At 34.2% G+C, this 17,072-nt stretch overlaps 4 protein-coding genes across 5 annotated transcripts; 2 read left to right on the top strand and 2 right to left on the bottom strand.

Annotated features, from left to right (window-relative positions):
- Positions 1-450: 450 nt before the first annotated feature.
- Positions 451-4,762, top strand: LOC120252795. The gene is given in 6 exon segments (XM_039260955.1): positions 451-1,050; positions 1,402-1,470; positions 1,685-1,954; positions 2,054-2,307; positions 2,309-2,739; positions 2,832-4,762. Coding segments are annotated over 4 exon segments (2,553 nt in total). The 5' UTR covers positions 451-1,050; positions 1,402-1,470; positions 1,685-1,729; the 3' UTR covers positions 4,475-4,762.
- LOC120252794 (clp protease adapter protein ClpF, chloroplastic) lies at positions 4,698-8,424 on the bottom strand. 2 transcript variants are annotated; one of them, XM_039260954.1, is made up of 12 exons: positions 8,307-8,423; positions 7,552-7,651; positions 7,187-7,466; positions 6,882-6,941; positions 6,667-6,761; positions 6,454-6,532; positions 6,219-6,312; positions 5,700-5,812; positions 5,513-5,558; positions 5,205-5,245; positions 4,974-5,127; positions 4,698-4,874 (listed from the first exon to the last, which is right to left on the bottom strand). In XM_039260954.1, the coding sequence occupies exons 3-11, from the start codon at positions 7,271-7,273 to the stop codon at positions 4,975-4,977; spliced, it is 768 nt and encodes a 255-aa protein (XP_039116888.1). In that variant the 5' UTR covers positions 7,274-7,466; positions 7,552-7,651; positions 8,307-8,423; the 3' UTR covers positions 4,698-4,874; position 4,974. The 2 variants fall into 2 exon arrangements, with proteins under 2 accessions (XP_039116888.1, XP_039116886.1); XM_039260952.1 differs by having other exon boundaries at positions 7,187-7,651; positions 8,307-8,424.
- Positions 8,425-10,056: 1,632 nt separating this feature from the next.
- Positions 10,057-12,634, top strand: LOC120252846 (eukaryotic translation initiation factor 5A-like). The gene is made up of 6 exons (XM_039261034.1): positions 10,057-10,161; positions 10,256-10,389; positions 11,265-11,387; positions 11,499-11,555; positions 11,643-11,717; positions 12,277-12,634. Exons 2-6 carry the CDS (start codon positions 10,267-10,269, stop codon positions 12,376-12,378), a joined length of 480 nt encoding a protein of 159 aa, XP_039116968.1. The 5' UTR covers positions 10,057-10,161; positions 10,256-10,266; the 3' UTR covers positions 12,379-12,634.
- On the bottom strand, positions 12,540-16,338 carry LOC120252845. The gene is made up of 6 exons (XM_039261033.1): positions 16,171-16,338; positions 15,565-15,601; positions 14,234-14,572; positions 13,955-14,102; positions 13,813-13,841; positions 12,540-13,721 (listed from the first exon to the last, which is right to left on the bottom strand). Exons 1-6 carry the CDS (start codon positions 16,290-16,292, stop codon positions 13,698-13,700), a joined length of 699 nt encoding a protein of 232 aa, XP_039116967.1. The 5' UTR covers positions 16,293-16,338; the 3' UTR covers positions 12,540-13,697.
- Between the last annotated feature and the right edge of the window lie 734 nt (positions 16,339-17,072).

Below are 17,072 nucleotides of genomic sequence, written 5' to 3'. Positions count from 1 at the left end.
CATGTACTTCATTAGTTCATTATCACTTAACAATTATTTATAACTTAAAAAAATCTACTTAGTACTATTTTCACATAAATACCCTTCAAAAACTTTATAATTACATACTCAAATTATTATTATAATTTCAATAATTTATTTGGCTTATTTAGTTCTACTATATCTGCTTTGCAAATTTTATAATTAAATAATCAAATTATTATTAATTTTGATAAATATAGATAAGTCACATACTCTTAACTATTAAGTTAGAAAAAAAGTCAGAAGTCGAACTCACATCTGAGGAGAAAAAAATTGCCACTCTTTTATTAAAGTTATATAAAATAAAAAAAAATATTAAAAAAAAACAATTTTTTGGGTAGAAATGTAATTAAGAGAAATTTGCAGGGGTATAAAAGGGAAGAAAAAGGCAGCTGGTTTTTGTAGATTTTGGGTGGTCTGTTGCTTGTCTTGGCAGGATTGAAAGTAAAAGCAGTTGTGGTTTTTTGTTTTTCCTCAAAAATCCAATTTTTTTTTGTATTAAATCTGAGAATATCCATATCTTGGATGAAAAAAGTTGTAATTTTTCCTTTTTTTATCAGTTAATGGAGTCAAAAAAAGGGAAAATTTTGAGGGGAAATCCATTGGAAAGTCATCAATGGATGAATTTTTCTAGTGAGAGAAGAAGTTGTAGAGAAATTGTAGAGAAGAAGACCACTAGTTGACAAACTTTCATGTCATTGTTTAAGGCTTTGTTCTTGGTTGGGAGATTTTCTCACCTGGGATCTCTCTTTCTCTCTTTTTCTCTCTCTCTCTCTCTCTCTTTGTGTTGTTGTCCATCTCTTCTTCTCATCTTCTCTTTGTTGCTATGTCTTTTGGGCAAACAGATGAGAAAACAATCAATTTGTTGAAGATCTGAAGCCATTCTTAGTGTTGATGGTTTTTTGTAGACCAAGTACTTGTGTTTCATTGCTTGATTTTGTTTCCATTGATTGGGAGTTATCACTTTTCTTCTTGTGCTTCTTTTGATGCTGAATTGTTTGGAGGTGGTTTCTGATGCTGATTGAGGAGGTAAAGTTGTGATCTTTGATTCTCTTACTTTGTCATGTATCTATTTTATTTTATTTTATTTTTCTGTATGTTCTTAGTTTTAAAATTGATTGATGTTCTGCAAGTTGTATAGTTTGATTTGATCTTTGATTTTTGATTTTGGGTATTAGCATTGTGTTTGTTGTTATGCTGATTAAAATTGAAATCTTTTTATCTTCATTTTTGTGAGATTTTGTTGGGGAATTGAAGTGACTGTTTGATTGCAAGCAGGATTGTTTTGCAATTCTATTAGTTTCTATTTGGGGATTCATGGTGATTAATGTATAGAAATCAAATTGATGCATTTCTGAGATTTTTTTCTTATGATTTCAGGTCACATGAAAATCAAATCAAGCTTTGGTTAGCAGATACAAATCGAATGAAATCGACGAGTCTGAAGAGGTAGATACCTATAATTAACTGATTTATCTTGACTATGATTATGGTGTGTATTGTTAAAAGCAACATTGAATCTGACAATTGATGCATCATGCTTTTAGCACTTATATTTTGCCACATTTGTTGATTAATTTGGTTAATCTCTTTATTGGACAATTGAAACACTGTTTTTCTTCTTATTGAGTAAGGTTTTGATAAAAAGGATTGAATGTTGTAGAATTGATTGAGAGTTGTTCTTCGGAATTTCTGTATTTTTACGGAAATGGGAGCGAAATATCAGTGTAAAAGTTACCTGCCAGGGTATAATCCGATGAGGGGACAAGATGACGACCGAAATGTTAGTTGGTCGCTTTTTTGCGATGGAAAAGCTCGGAACGGGCATGCCTATAATGAAGTCATGCTGAAGACAGTTTTAGGATATTCAGAATACGATAAAGAGATGTTGAAGCGGACAATGCTTGAACATGAAGCTATATTCCGGAAACAGGTATGTCGATGTTACTGTTTCATTCGAGTTTGATGTTACATACAATGTGTGATATTGTTGTACTAATAAGAAGATCATGACGATACGTTTCTATGATAGGTCTATGAACTCCACCGTCTTTACAGAACACAGAAGAATTTAATGGATGAGCTTAAAAGGAAAGAGTTGTATAGATTTTGTTTGCCAAAAGATTTGTTGTACACATCACAAACAAGTTCTTTTTTATCTCAAGCACCACCAGGAGAAAATGAGAACAAATTGAGTGCATCTCATTTGTCTTTTGGGAATGTGCCCTTAAACTTTCTAAATGAGAATCAAAGCAGTGTTCAATCTTGCCGAAGTACAGTTGAAAATGGAGGTTCGAAAAGATGATGAGGTTTCAAAGTCCAAGTCTAACCAGTTTCCCCGGAAAATGCTTGACCTTGAGCTCCCGGCTGATGTGTATATTGATAATGAAACGGGATTTGCTGCAACTAGGCAACCTGGGAATGATCTGAAACTTACTCTGGGAACTGGTGAGAATTCTGGTTGCAGAGAAAATAGTCAGAAATTGGATTCACGCTTAAAGAACTGTGACTTGGCTGACTTGAATGAGCCGGCAAAAGAATGCTCCGACAGAGCAATAGGATCTGCTTCCACCTTCATTTTCAGCACGGGAACTGGCTGTGAAGTTATTCGAGAGAACAAGTTGCCTCTGCAAACAGAGACAGCTGCCCGAAGCCATCAAAGAGACAAGGACGCAGAATGTTCTTCAAAGGAATTGCCTCTCTTGGGAAAAGATTCTGGTAAGACTTAAAAATTCTTCAAAAGTGTGAATATGTTTACTTGTTTGTGGGATCAAATGAATCCAATAACTTTTATTTGTCTCAATTTGCAGGGCGAAGTCATTACCGTCTCAATTCTTCCGTACTGCCTCTTTACAATGAGAAAGCACCGATAGTCTCTGAAGCAGTAGAACTGAAGCTAAATCGAACAAATGGGAGTCATTCTCCACTGGATTCATCTTGGAGAAAGCCGTCAAATAAAATAAGCCACATACCAATTGCAGTTCAAGCACTTCCTTGCTTTAATAAACCTTCAACAGTGAATTTGCAGTTCAATCACAATAGCTCCAACCACACATCGTTCATCTCTGATAAGCCAAACCAAAACAGCAATCATAGTAGTTCTGCTTTTGGGGCCTCCGAAGGTCACAGATCGTCAAAATATTTTAAGAGTTTGCACTGCATTGATGTTAAGTCCGCCAAAGCTTTGAATCTGAACCAAGCATGTACAAATGACATTGTTGATGGCTTCGCCACCAAACAAGATACTTCGATGAAAAACGAGGAATCATCAGGAGGAATCCCTTGGCTCAGAAAGAAACCAATTTGTGAAAGAAATGCTGCGCAGAGCTATACTCAGCTGCTGGCTAACTGTGCTATAACTTCTTCAGGATTTGAGGGAAAACCGAATAATGGTAAGGGCCTTTTCACGTCTAGTCAGCAGGAATTACAACAAACTTTGGAAATGGATGAGGCATCGAATTCTCTGTCTGGTAAAACAATTCTTGGGTTTACTTTTGCTGAGACATTCAAGCAGAGTGACATTCAGACCCGGTTTTTGACTGATAATGTGAAGTGCAATGAGGGGGCGGGGATTCGGTTTGAAAGAACCTCTGGAAGTAAAAGCTCTAGGAATCAAATAGATCTAAATTCCTTGGGTTCTCCACGGAAAATCATGCTAAATATTGATTTGGAAGCACCAGTCACTTGTCAGGCAGATGATGAATCTGCAGAAATAGATTACACTTTCAAAGCGGACTGTTTGAACAAAACTGAGAACTTGCATGAACAATGCATCAGAGAAGCAGCAGAGAGCATTTTCGCCATTTCACAGGACACATTCAACAATGCTGACAAACTTACATGCCACAAGACTCTGGTAACTGAATCTGATGCATTGAGTTGGTTTGCAGACGTCGTGTTGTCATCCGACATGGAGAAGGAGCTGAAGGGGGAAGACTATCTTGGCTCTGAATCATTAGATGATGATGGGCTTGATCTATTCGAATCGATGACATTGAAGCTTGAAGAGATGAAGGTGGAAGAGTTACAGTGTCATTCCCAGGGACAAGACGACCAAGAAGAAGAACGGAAGGGTTCGGTTGCTTTGCTACTACTGACAAAGCCTCGACGAGGCTCGACAAGGAAGAGGCGACAGAAAAGAGACTTTCAGAAAGATATATTGCCGGGCCTCGCAACATTATCAAGGCATGAAGTTATCGAAGACATGAAAACCATTGAAGGGTTGGCAAGGTCTGCTGGTGGACCTTGGTCTCAGGCAAGTCCGACAAAGAGAAAGGCGCAAACAAGGGGAAGAGGACGGCCTAGAAGTTTGCCTGCAGTGGAGCCAGTATCAGAGCCAAAGAATGCCAAGCCTGTGGACGATGATAAGAGCATCGTAGGGTGGGGAAGGACAACAAGACGATGCCGAAGACCACGGTGCCCACCGGGAAGTGTTGGTGCACCTTTGGTTTAAACTTTCATGCTTATTCCAGTACTATTTCTGACAGACTGCAAAGACTACCTGCATTGAGAGTTAAATTCTTAAAAACAGATTGTACATTTTGTCTGTTTTTCTGAGCAAGACTGCCTGTACAGATTTGGAAGAAACCAATGTGACAATATCTCTTGCAAGATGGGGAGCACCAACAATGTGAGAACAGTTATAATTTTATTTAAATCAACAGAGTAGTCAAGTATTAATCAGACAACTGGAACAATACAGACTTATATTTTTCGGGTTTTGATTCAGTTGCATAAAAAATTTAGAGTTCAAGCATTGATATATACAAAAATGGGAAATATATACAGTTTCCATCTGATTCCAAATTCTCTTGTTCCCTCAACTTAAAGGCTGTCTTCAGTGTCAGAAACATCTGAAATCATATAAAAATGGCGAAATCGACGCATCAAATGGATGTTCTAAAAACCAATGTGAGTGTTTAAAAGAGTAGAAGTTGTCGTAGATATTGTACCCTAAGCACTCTCATCACTGTCGTCGTTGGGTTCAGCAGGAACTTCATGGCGAGGCCTGCCATACTTTTCACGAAGCTGCTTTATCGGGATGAAATCTCCAGCAGTATCCATTCCATAAAACAGAAATGAAAGGTATGGGTGATCAAACCTATCCTGCATCACAGATTAATAGAACTTGGGTCAGAAACTTCATCAGCCAATGCCGTTACAGAAGTTGTTTCGGAACTCACTCTGTCTGGTTCTTCACCAGCTAACAGATTCTCCTCAGGAACTGGAAGAAAATTATCAACAGGATATTAGTCACACAATGTAACTATTAAAAAAAAAAAGCACCAATTACTACACATGGACATCCAGATTTAACAAAAGATTGTCACGATTTATGTATGAACCATCAAAGGATTTCCAAAAGCATTAACATGATTAATCAATATGTTCTATCAAGACAATGGTGTGCATATAGAGGGAACACCTCAATTCAGCACCAAAACAAAATGGATTAAATGCTAATATTGAAGCTTGCTCAATGTAAACAAACCATATGCAACAAGCAAGTTTGGATCCGCGTGTACATCAACCAAGACCTGCAACAGAGTGGAAAAAAACTTGTTAGGTTTAACACCACTAAGAGGACAAGCGGTCTCCGATGAGGCAGTTTGTGAACTTGATTAGGAAGCCACTAATTAATACTGATATGGAAGTATCTAGTCAAGAACACCATTAACCTGATAAAATGGCTGATTAGGACCTTGAGACAACTTATCAACATTTGCAACCTCCATCCATGAACTTGATTCACAGCATACAGGATCCATGCCGCAAATTACTGCTCGATAACCTGTGAAAATGCGGTGTCAAGAAAGGAGAAACCATTAGTTTGAAATATGTATAGCAATGGATCTTGACAAACATTGCCGAACTTCAGCCTTGAGTACTAAAAGCAAAATATAACAAACAGAGCTTACATAAATGTAGAGTACACATCTTCAAAGCAGTTGTCAGAGAAAATGATTACACATGAGGAAAAGGCTGTTATGCTGCACAAGTGATCTTATACATTCTTTTCTCATCTTTCTCTATGTCAATATCACAAAGATAAACTATAGTTGGATGACAACCTCAATTTCACCAGTATTCAGAAACTTGAATCAAATTCAACAAAGGTCCAAGAAACTTCCAAATTCAACAAAGAGATGTGCATGTCAGAGAGAAGACAAAGGGGGAGTGGTCCGAGAAGCACTCACCAAATATTTTGTGTTTTACTTTTTGTCCCAATCGAAATGCATACTGCACATTTGCATAAGCAAGAGCTTTAGCAGAAGCAGCCAAAGACTCAGCCTGCAAACAAGATTTGCATCAGCTAACCTAAAACCCTTACATGGTCAAGGGTAATCCTGATAATGATGGCTAGCCAAGCTGTAGGATATAATTTTTGAGATAATCAGCAAAATACAAGTATGCATTAGGTTCTTTTTTAACCTCAAGTTTAGTAATTTCATCACGCAACTGAGCAGCCACACCATAGTTTTCACTGTCTATAGCTTTTTGCATGTCTGCACTGCAAAGAAAGAAGCAAATATGAACACATTCAGGACAAATGTTAACATCATACTAGTATCACTCAAAGCAGAAGTGATGATTATGTCCTGCACAAGCTACCAGAAAAATAAAAAAATAAATAAGGGGACTCACCGGAGACGTAAAATATGTAAAGCCTGATCTTGAGCTTCACTCTTGGACGATGAACCTCTTCTAGCTTCCTGTTGCTTGATTATTTGTGTTTCAACCTGCCCCCAAAAATGAGGCAGAAAGACATTCAGCACACAAAAACAGTTCATTGCTTCAACTGGTAAAAAACTTCGTTTGGAAAAAACTGGCTAGATATAAATAATTTGAAAGTTGCATACCTCAGCCAACTTCTCTCTTAATTGCTGTGCTACGTCAAATTGTTCTGTATTCAGGGCATACTGCAATCATAAAGCCCAACAGGAGAAGATGATCAAAAAATATATTGTTGAAACATCATTTAAAAAAAAAAAACTGCAATAGTACAGATGAGACCACCAGAAGATATTATGCAGGCTTTACATACATAAGGAAAGAAGTAGCTATCTTCAATAAATATTTTATATGTAAAAAAAATTGCTAAGCAAATTTGCCATTTAAAATAATCAAAAGAAAAAGAAAATGAGTAAAGAATGACAAGAGTTACTTGTATTCGAGTCTCCAGGTCCAACTGGAAAAAGAATATCAAAATGTCTTCATTAGCAGTCTCACTGCGCTCCAAGTTCGCATCCATCCCTTTGTCATTTCCCCTAAATAACCAAGTAGCCCTCACCCTTCCCAACCCCTTTGACCTACTTGAGTTTGCTGACTGTAATCTCAGGCCATATTGACGCCAAAGGTCCAGACCCTCACTCAGCGAAGACACATATCTCCTATTCAGCAGCCTTATATCACTTCTTGATAAAGCAGCTGCAGCGGCTCCACAGCTACCACCATTTGCCAAAGAGAAAGTGCTTATTATAGCACCTCGCATTGTTTGGTACAAGAACCTTGAATACTTTGTGGTGGTACCTTTTAATGGCTGGGCTCCTGTATAGGCTCAAGAACTACCCTTTTGCAATGCAACAGTAATCAATTGCCACCACACAATCCAATAAGCAACCAAACAGGCCTACACAACAAAAAGAATAAGGAGCATTGATAATCATCACTCTGAGCAAAAAATCTTCTTGAAAGGATGTGAACATTTTAGCTGTAAGGAAATCAATGTATGACAAATGCAACATGTATGTGAATCTCAACACAAGAAACTCTATGGAATTCCATGCAACGATTTTGTACCTATGGTTATGTTAGGATTAAGGAAAATTAGACCCAAAAAATGGAAGAGATTTGGTTTCTTAGATTAAACACAAGCCATAAGATAAATTCAAATGAACAACAAAACACTAAATACAAACTAAATGGATATCAGAATTATAGAAACAAAAAAAAAACACAGTTTCCAAATTCAACGCGCACACCTGACACCCCCAAAATCCAACCAAAAAAACAAAAAAGAGGTGTTGAATCACACTCATTTTTCCCAAGAAAAGCTTAATTTTTTTTTTTTCAATCCCAGCCCCAACCATGGCTACAGAACAAAACCAATCAAAGACCATATCAAATTCCACTTAAACTAACAAGAATAAACTTCCAATTCCTCATCACTATCTAAAAAAATTCCAAAGGTCCATATATTCCAGTGATCAATTCAGCAACCAAACAACTAAAAAAAGAGATTTTTCTCATGAATCAAAGTAAAGAGAGTGAGAGAAAAGCAATACCAAGTGGAAGATGGATCGAAACAAAGCCCTAAATCGAAACCTTGTCGTTGATTTTGGGCGGGGGAGCAGGACATGGAGGGAAATAGCAACCAATAAAAGTAGAGAATTTTAGAAGGATAAGAGAAAGAGAGAGCATTTGATCTACAAAACCCCGCACTATGCGCCCTATTACACGGATCTCAAAGTCCACGTGTCCTCTTTGTAGACGTTGTACTTTAAATACATTGATGAGGAATTGGAAGTTTATGAAAAGTTGACATTTCTATAAAAACAATAATTAATTAATTAATTAAAAGTTTTTCTATTTATACACCTGAAAAATATGTTAACTAAATTATATGTAATTTTTTGTTTATATATCCATAAAATATTGCTTAATTATTTATGTTTATGAGTTATGATTTATTTTTATGCTTTTTTCATTATTATTAGGTAAATTCCTACATGGAAACTCTAAATAATAGTTTTCATTTATTTATTCACAAGTAACTACTAAAATAATATTTTTTTTATAATTTAAAAAATAAAATGAAATTTCACATGATTTAAACTCATATATTAATTTTTATTATTTTATTTGTTTTTCTCCATAAATTTGGAGAGTGAATTTGCCTATTTTTACCATGAATTTCTTAAACAAGTGATGAAAAAAATAATATAATAACTGAAGTGAATAATCAAAGCTACACCAAACTTATATTTCAAATAATTAAATTGTAAATTAAATATGTTCATTTCACAGTAATTCATTTGGAAAGTATAAACTTTAAAAAAAAATCTTGCATTTTATTTTTTATTTTATTATGTTTTTTTTTAAATTATGGACGAGCACAAGTGACATTGGAACCGGAACATTTTTCATGGGATTTATTTTATTACTCCCTCGGTTTTTTATTTATCTCATTTTAAAAAAAATTATAATTTTCAATTATCCGGCTAAAAAATTTATAAAATATGAAACTTTTTTTTTTCCAAATTTATCCTTTATATCTACATCAGCAATTTTCAATTAATTATATTCAATTACATATTTTTATTAAATTATATTTTAAATAAATATAATATCTAAAAATTAATATAAATTTTTATATATTTTAAATTATTTACTAACATTAACCAACTTCGATAATCCAAATGAATTAGTTAAAATAAACAAATAAAAATGATCTAGGGTGTATAATAATGAATGAATAATACTATAAAAAAAATATAGATCATCAATTCAATTCGGATTTTCTTATTTACTACTCTTTTCCGTTTTTTTTACATGTCACATCTATATAATTCAAACCGATTAAAAAAAATCGGTTAAAGTTAATTTATTACCTATATTTTATAAAAATTTTTTTATTAATTTCCAAATCTACTCCTATTTAAACTCCCACTAGTAGAGTATATTAGAGTATATAATTTGATATTTAGTTGATTGTGATTTATTAAAAATTATATAACTATATTAAATTAAAAGATAAATTATTTAATACTGTATAAAATTTATAGTATGACAAATAAAAAAAATAAAGAAAAAATTAAAAATGTGACAATTAAAAATATACGGAGAGAGTATTTAAGTAACAATCAATTGCTACGGGTTTTGGATTTTTTTTGTCACACATCCCCCCGTACAAATGCAAAATTCAGTATATAATAATTTCGAACATTTATGGAAAAAAACTTCAATCGTTATCTCTTCAAGAAGATCTGGCCGTACATTTGTCGGAACAAATCAACGGTCAGGATTCATCCCGGACTTGGACAGATATTTAGGGAGAGAACGAAGCCCTAGATCTCAAATCCGGGCCTCCTCCGTCTCGAAGGGGAGGAACTCTCGTCTCGCAGCCGCCTCCGCAACCGGGTAAACCCTAACCCTAGGCTAATCTCCCTCTTAATCTCCTCCTTTCTGTGATCTAGATCTCTAGATTTGACGCCGATCGATGTCTGTTTCTCAGGAACCATCGCCATGTCGGACGAGGAGCACCATTTTGAATCCAAAGCCGACGCTGGAGCGTCGAAGACCTATCCGCAGCAAGCCGGAACCATCAGGAAGAATGGCTACATCGTTATCAAGAACAGGCCTTGCAAGGTTCGTTGTTGGATTGTGATGTTAGTCTTTTCTTTGTGTTTTTAGTTGTTTGTTGTCGTTTGATTCTGTTTTTAGTGGTTAGATCTCTAATTTGTATTCAAAGATGATAAGGTTTTATGATTTAGTGTTTGTTTGTTTTGGAAAAGAAATGTTTTGATGTAGAAGGTTAAACTTTTTTGTTTTTGGTGAAGTGATTGAATACGTGCTTATTTTCTCTTATATAAAATTATCACCTTTTTGAGATATAATTGGCTTTTTATGAGTTTTTGTTGTGGATTGAAGTTCCAGTATTGACTTCCATTTAAGTTAGTAGATTTCTCAGCCTTGTTTTTTGGGTGTAATAGTTGTTTGACTGAGAATTCAGAGGGATGCAAGTATCTTGTAAGTAGTACATGAATGGAATTAAGTGTTAAGGTCACTACGGAACCCCAAAGTTCCGGTCATGGTTCACTTTGTCTTTTTGCCCCTCTATCCAATGTGTCCGGTTATGCTGCGAAACATATGGAACATTTGTGTGAGTCTACATTATTTGGAGTGGCCAAAACAAACAAATTTGTATACTTCAAGAGCCATGAACATGCTTCTCTCTTTTGGCGGCCAAACTTAATGATGACTTGTACTTTAACGGCCACTGGCGGGGTTTAAAAATTTTCAGGCATCAAGAAAATAATTTCATTTGGTTAATTTTTTCACTGCTGTTGGCCAATCATGTATATTGTTAGACAGTAAATTGTTTCGTTTTAATTTATTGTTTCATTTCATGAATATTCTCTATATTTGTAAATGTTGCTTCAGCTTCTTTCCACAATAAAATTTAATGTTTTTCAAGCTTACATTGTTCTAAGAGTTGAGTTTGTGTGTGATTTGTGCCCTAGGTTGTGGAGGTTTCTACCTCAAAGACTGGTAAGCATGGCCATGCAAAGTGTCACTTTGTTGGCATAGACATTTTCACTGCAAAGAAGCTTGAGGATATTGTGCCTTCTTCTCATAACTGTGATGTAAGCATGTTGTGATCATAAGTTCATAATGTGGTGGTGGCGTGTTGCCCTATTATTCTGTGTTCCTTTCTTATACTGCCTACAATATGTTTTACTTTTGGTCTCTCACAGGTTCCTCATGTTACTCGTACTGATTATCAGCTGATTGATATAGCTGAGGATGGATTTGTATGTTCTGTTCTTTCTTTTTTCACCCCCTTTGTTTGTCATCTCATTTCTTGTATATATGGTTGAAAAAATAACTGGATCCTGCAGCTTAGCCTGCTGACTGAAAGTGGTGGCACCAAAGATGATCTGAAGCTTCCTACTGATGAAACCTTGCTGACTCAGGTGAGTTTGCAAGATACATCTTCTTGGCTACTTTTGTTAATTTTTTCTCTCGAGCCTCATTTGTGTGTAATATAACTTAATGTAGTATTCCATTTTCCATCTTTGGACTCTTTGGCAATGGAAAATTTCCAACTAATTTCATGGGTGAATTTTTGCATTACACTATGTATTTATACCTGTGCAGCAACTTTCAAGATGTTTTATTTTTATTTCTATTTTATTTTATTTTATCTTATCTTATGTGAGTATTTTGCTAAATCTTGCTGTAGTTTATTTAGCAGTCTAGATTTTCCAATCAATTGCACTATGATGTTATGTAATGGTCTCTGCATATCATTTTAACATTTCAAATCCATCAGAGGATTTGATTTGAGTCTTTTAAACTTTTACTCGTGTGTGTGTGTGCGCTCGCGCAAACATAATCAGAGAGGATGTGAAAAACAAAATGGCATATGGGATGTGCATTCTCAGAAATCAGTGTATGCTACTTTTGGTGTTTTCTCTTTCCTCTTTACTTTTGGTCACTTATCCTGACTTAACTCTTTTTCTTTATCCTCAGATCAAAGAAGGTTTTGCAGAAGGTAAAGATCTGGTTGTGAGTGTCATGTGTGCCATGGGTGAAGAACAAATATGTGCACTGAAGGATATTGGACCCAAGTAGATTTATTTGTTTTGGAAGTTGATTTTAAGTTGTGAGAGTTTCTAAGAGCTACAGCAAGGAGCTCTTTTAGAGTTCTTTCAGACTTGAGAAATACATAGAGTTGTAAGACTTCTTCTATCATGGTTTGGCTTGTGTCACATCAACCATGGGGTATGTTTTGCTCACTTTTTGGCACTACTACCTGTTTCTATGTTCTTATATTTGTTATTCAGATTGGAGATTTCCCAGTCATGGCAAGGATTTATGCAACTTATTACCTCTTGAGTTAAAAGCGGTTTCATCTGTATGATAATTAATATTTTTAGCATCAGCTGAGCATCTTTGAGAGCTGATCAGGTATAATTCTGTCGGTAATTCACATTTAGCTATTTTCTATTGTCTTACTGGTTCATGCTATTTCTTCATTGCATTATTTACTATTTTTCTATTACTCTGAAATGGGTAGTTAAAGTTACAGCCTTGTCAGGGTAATGCTCAAGTATGTTACTGATATGGAATGCCATTGTGTTAGAACTTAGAACTAAATTTTTGTGATGTGGTATATTCTCTAGTGGTGAAATTCTTTGATTATAGTTACTATTTCTGTGGACTTGTCCAAAATTTTTCATTTGCTTATTAAAAATTAGGTCAGAAAATTAGTTGAAAGTTATTGCCTGACATTTTATTTATTGTATTTCATCATGTTTATAAACTTGATTTTACATTTACAAAATTAGAGAAATTATTTCATTTACATAAATATCAGAGTCAAGAACTCTTGAGAAAACTAGGCAATTAAACTTATCCATGAAATCAAAATACGCTGTCTCTACAATCAAGCTCACAAAGTCTTGTTGAAAAGTCTTTGGTGGCAGAGTTGATCAATAATTGGATTTGTGTACCTGTGTTGTGGATAGGCTTGGCCAAATATTTTATTCTCTATTTATGAAGTAAATGCAAATTGTAAATCAAATTTATATTAAGAATAAAGAAAATGGGAAGCTGCCATGTAAAAAACTAAAATTAGAATTTTCTCTTCTTTTATTCATTTGTTGCCATTGATGGCAAATGGAATAGTGTCTGCAGTATAGTATTTTAAATGGGTAAAAACAAAGGATATATACAACATAAAGCTGTCAAAATAAAATTGAATTGAAGACATTGTTTTAAATTTCATGTGTATCAAGTTGCAGCAGCCCTGGTTCGGAAGGGTTCATGGAAAACCACCAGCTCAAACCATATGTATGCACAAAGGATGAATCCAAATTCTTATTTATCAACACATAGATCTGCAGGAGGAAATTAAGTTGATAACTAGATAATCTGCAGAATACCATCTCTCAAAGCTTTAAACTTTCTAACATCTGCAAATGCAATGAAACAAAAAACAGTTATCAATCATGATATATATATATATAAATTTCTAAAGGATGTTAAAGTTTAAATGTTACTCACAGATGTAATATCCGGTTCATCCACACTATCTGCATAGGAAAAAACAAGAATGAAATTCTACCTAAACAAGTAACTAAAATTGGGAAAGAAAAATCTTTAACTAGTCATCGCTAAACTACAAACCATTAAGAACACATAATACCTGTGACTTGTTCACTAGTTCCGAATGCTGTTTGAGGAGATTGAGGAGAATTACTTGAGGTTGCCGTCGGAAGTGTAAGTGGCAATAAAGAACCAGCCATAAGACTGTCCGTCTTCATCGATTCAATTCGTTGGTAAATATTCCACACCTTCAAAGAAAGATAATAATCACATCAAAGTTCAAACAACTGCATTGTATCAATGAACTAATTCCAGTTATTCCATTTCAGAGCTTGTGGTTGAAATGGATGACCAATGGCAAGATCTGATGTGTTATTACCTTTGCAGTATAACGAGTAAGGAAAAGATGGGGTAATCTTTCTGGTGATGAAGGATGTCCTTGGAACACTAATAGTTCAACGTCATGGATCCAATAAGCACATAGAGTCAAATACCCGACGAACAAATCAGGTTGCCCGAGCAAAGTAAATTCGGCACCAAGGGAAGGGAAAAATGGTACTTCGCGACAGAAAACAGGTGATACAGAAGAACTCGCCAAAGTTGCCAAATACGAACGAAGAACAATGTTGATAGCCCATAAATTTCTTCGCCAAATATACCATTTGTGATGAGGAGCAATTTTTTCTGCTTCCATGGCTGCAGTGATTTTTCCGAGATCCTGAACAGAGCTAACAATTGTCAGTTATTACTCAACAACATAATGAACAATTAAGTATGCAAGATGAGTTATAGATTAGTGTTCTGCATATGATTTTAACTGCAGATATAAATTGTAGAAATTCTTCCATTAGGATAACAAATATTAAGATGATAATTGTTAAAAGAATTAACAATGATTCTGAAAGAATAAAGAATTACGGATTGGTGTTCTAGATTTCATTTTCACTGAAGATCTAAACTATGGTAAGTTTTTCAGGAGGGTAAGAAATATTACAACAAATAGGAATTATTATTTTCATGGCCACAATGATTCTGCTGAGATAATACACAGACAACAATTGTTGGTTATTACATAATCAACATCAAGAACAACTACATGCCTGATAGATTGCAGCTCTGATTTCCATTGAAGATTTCAATATAAGTTATGGTAAATTTTTCAGAAAGATATGAATACTGTGAACAATACAAACTATTAATTTCATGACAACAATGATTCTGCTGAGATAATGAACACAGAATGATTTAGTTATTACATAATCAACATCAAGAACAACTACAATTCATGGTAAATTTTTCAAAATGATAAGATTACTGTGATGAATACGAACTATTAATTTTATGGCAACAATGATTCTGCTGAGATAATGAACAGAGAATGATTGTTGGTTATTACATAATCAACATCAAGAACAACTACAAGTCATGGTAAATTTTTCAAAATGATAAGAAATACTGTGATGAATACGAACTATGAATTTTACGGCAACAAGGATTATTTCAAGGCACAACAATTGTTAGTTATTACATAACCAGCATCGAAAACAACTAAATGCAAGATAACATACAGCTCTGAAGCATTAAAGATTTACATGTTGATGATCTAGATTATATTTTACAGACATAAATTATAAATCATGATTAGTATTTTCATAAGAACAAGAAATAAAAGAAATAAATATTAAGATAAAAAGAGCTGTTGTGCCAAACCTGAAGGTAGCGATGAGCCTCACGTTCACTTGTGCCGCTGAACATTTGTCCCAAAGAATGAAAATTTCATCAAGAGAATTGCCTTCCATATTATACAAATTCCAATTGAAAAAGTATATAATTGCATTAAAAAGGAACAAGACTCAGAGAATGAAAGATTAAAACTTGGATCAAAGATGTGATTTTTTTTTTCTCAAGATTGCACAAACCCTAGCAAGAAAACAAACCAAGAATAGAAAAAGAACCCCAAAGAAAGCATCAATTAGAAAAACTAAAATCTAAGAAACAGAAGCACAAGGTTTGCTTTTTAAGAAATAAATACAAGTCCTAGAAAGAATCAAAAAACAGCATCCAAAGAAACAACCAAGAATTTCATCAATCAGGTAACAAAAACCCTAGAAATCAACATGAACGAACGCTTCTACAAAAAAAGAACAAAAGTTCTTATTTTTTTTAGTAATTAACACAAGAAGATGCAAAGAAACAAATAAGAACATCATCAATTAGAAAAGAAAAAGAAAAAGAAACTCTGGAAACCAACAACAAACCCTAGATTCAAAACAGAAAAAAGAAATGAAAAAAAACAACGAATCAAAAGATAAAAACCTCAACAATGGCAACGAATCCGGATGAAATTCGGAGGTCTCTGTGAAAATCGTCGCCGGTGACCCGTCCTTCTCGTAAAGCCCGGCCAAATCCCACGTAAACCACTCCATCTCGTTCTCCATCTTCTCCGATTCTCCGGCGAGACCAAGACCAGCTACCAAACTTCAAAGCGCGAGCGCGCGAAGAGAATGAGAAACCAGTGGACTCTGTCAGTCAAATTACTTATATACCCCTATCAATGTTAAAGTACAAATATACCCCTTTACACGAGGGTGTATGTAAGAGATAAATATTGGTAATTATAAATGTTTCAGTGGGGTAGATAAGTAATTTTGTTCTATGTAAAATTACTAATATACTCATATAGAAAAAATAATTTATATATATCAGTCCCTGTAATTTTTTTTGAAGTTTTTGATGTGATTTAATGTTTCCATGTAGAAAATTACTTTTGTACCCCTACAGTGAAACATTAAATCACATATATATACTACCAAATGTCTGTTGTATCTTCAAATTATGGAAGGGTATATATGTAATTTAATGTTTTTCATAGGGTTGAAAAAGTAATTTTGTATTTGTATGACTCCTCTTGAACATAGCCATCAATTTTTATTTATGAAAAATTAAATAAATAAAATTATGTTATTAAATCTTTTTTTAATAAAAAAGTCAAATTGAGTAAAAGAAAACCATGATATCATTAAAAAAAATTTAAATCTTAAAAATAATTCATGTATTTTAAATAAGTTGGGTAAAAGTATATATGAGTTTATGAGTTTGTGAGTTTTCTTAATTATGGCTAGTTTTCTACATGTAAGTTAAAATACAGTAATTTGACTTACACTGTAATTTGACTTACACTGTAATTTGAAATACGGGGAACCAAACAACCCCTAAAA

The sequence above is a fragment of the Dioscorea cayenensis genome, chromosome 24 (genome assembly GCF_009730915.1).
Source record: "Dioscorea cayenensis subsp. rotundata cultivar TDr96_F1 chromosome 24, TDr96_F1_v2_PseudoChromosome.rev07_lg8_w22 25.fasta, whole genome shotgun sequence".
NCBI lineage: Eukaryota > Viridiplantae > Streptophyta > Magnoliopsida > Dioscoreales > Dioscoreaceae > Dioscorea > Dioscorea cayenensis.
This window is presented reverse-complemented; position numbering and strand designations above follow the sequence as displayed.

What these genes read in the sequence shown, in the direction of transcription:
- LOC120252845 (XM_039261033.1), bottom strand. Translation starts at nt 16,292, where the DNA reads ATGGAGAACGAGATGGAGTGGTTTACGTGGGATTTGGCCGGGCTTTAC. An exon ending in GATTCGTTGCCATTGTTGAG is followed by an intron (nt 15,602 to 16,170) that starts GTTTTTATCTTT and finishes ACAAATGTTCAG; the next exon opens with CGGCACAAGTGAACGTGAGG. An exon ending in TTACTCGTTATACTGCAAAG is followed by an intron (nt 14,103 to 14,233) that starts GTAATAACACAT and finishes CTTTCTTTGAAG; the next exon opens with GTGTGGAATATTTACCAACG.
- LOC120252794 (XM_039260952.1), bottom strand. Translation starts at nt 7,513, where the DNA reads ATGCGAGGTGCTATAATAAGCACTTTCTCTTTGGCAAATGGTGGTAGC. An exon ending in ACCTGGAGACTCGAATACAA is followed by an intron (nt 6,942 to 7,186) that starts GTAACTCTTGTC and finishes TTATGATTGCAG; the next exon opens with TATGCCCTGAATACAGAACA. An exon ending in CTGGTGAAGAACCAGACAGA is followed by an intron (nt 5,128 to 5,204) that starts GTGAGTTCCGAA and finishes TCTGTGATGCAG; the next exon opens with GATAGGTTTGATCACCCATA.
- LOC120252846 (XM_039261034.1), top strand. Translation starts at nt 10,267, where the DNA reads ATGTCGGACGAGGAGCACCATTTTGAATCCAAAGCCGACGCTGGAGCG. An exon ending in ATATAGCTGAGGATGGATTT is followed by an intron (nt 11,556 to 11,642) that starts GTATGTTCTGTT and finishes TGGATCCTGCAG; the next exon opens with CTTAGCCTGCTGACTGAAAG. An exon ending in ATGAAACCTTGCTGACTCAG is followed by an intron (nt 11,718 to 12,276) that starts GTGAGTTTGCAA and finishes CTTTATCCTCAG; the next exon opens with ATCAAAGAAGGTTTTGCAGA.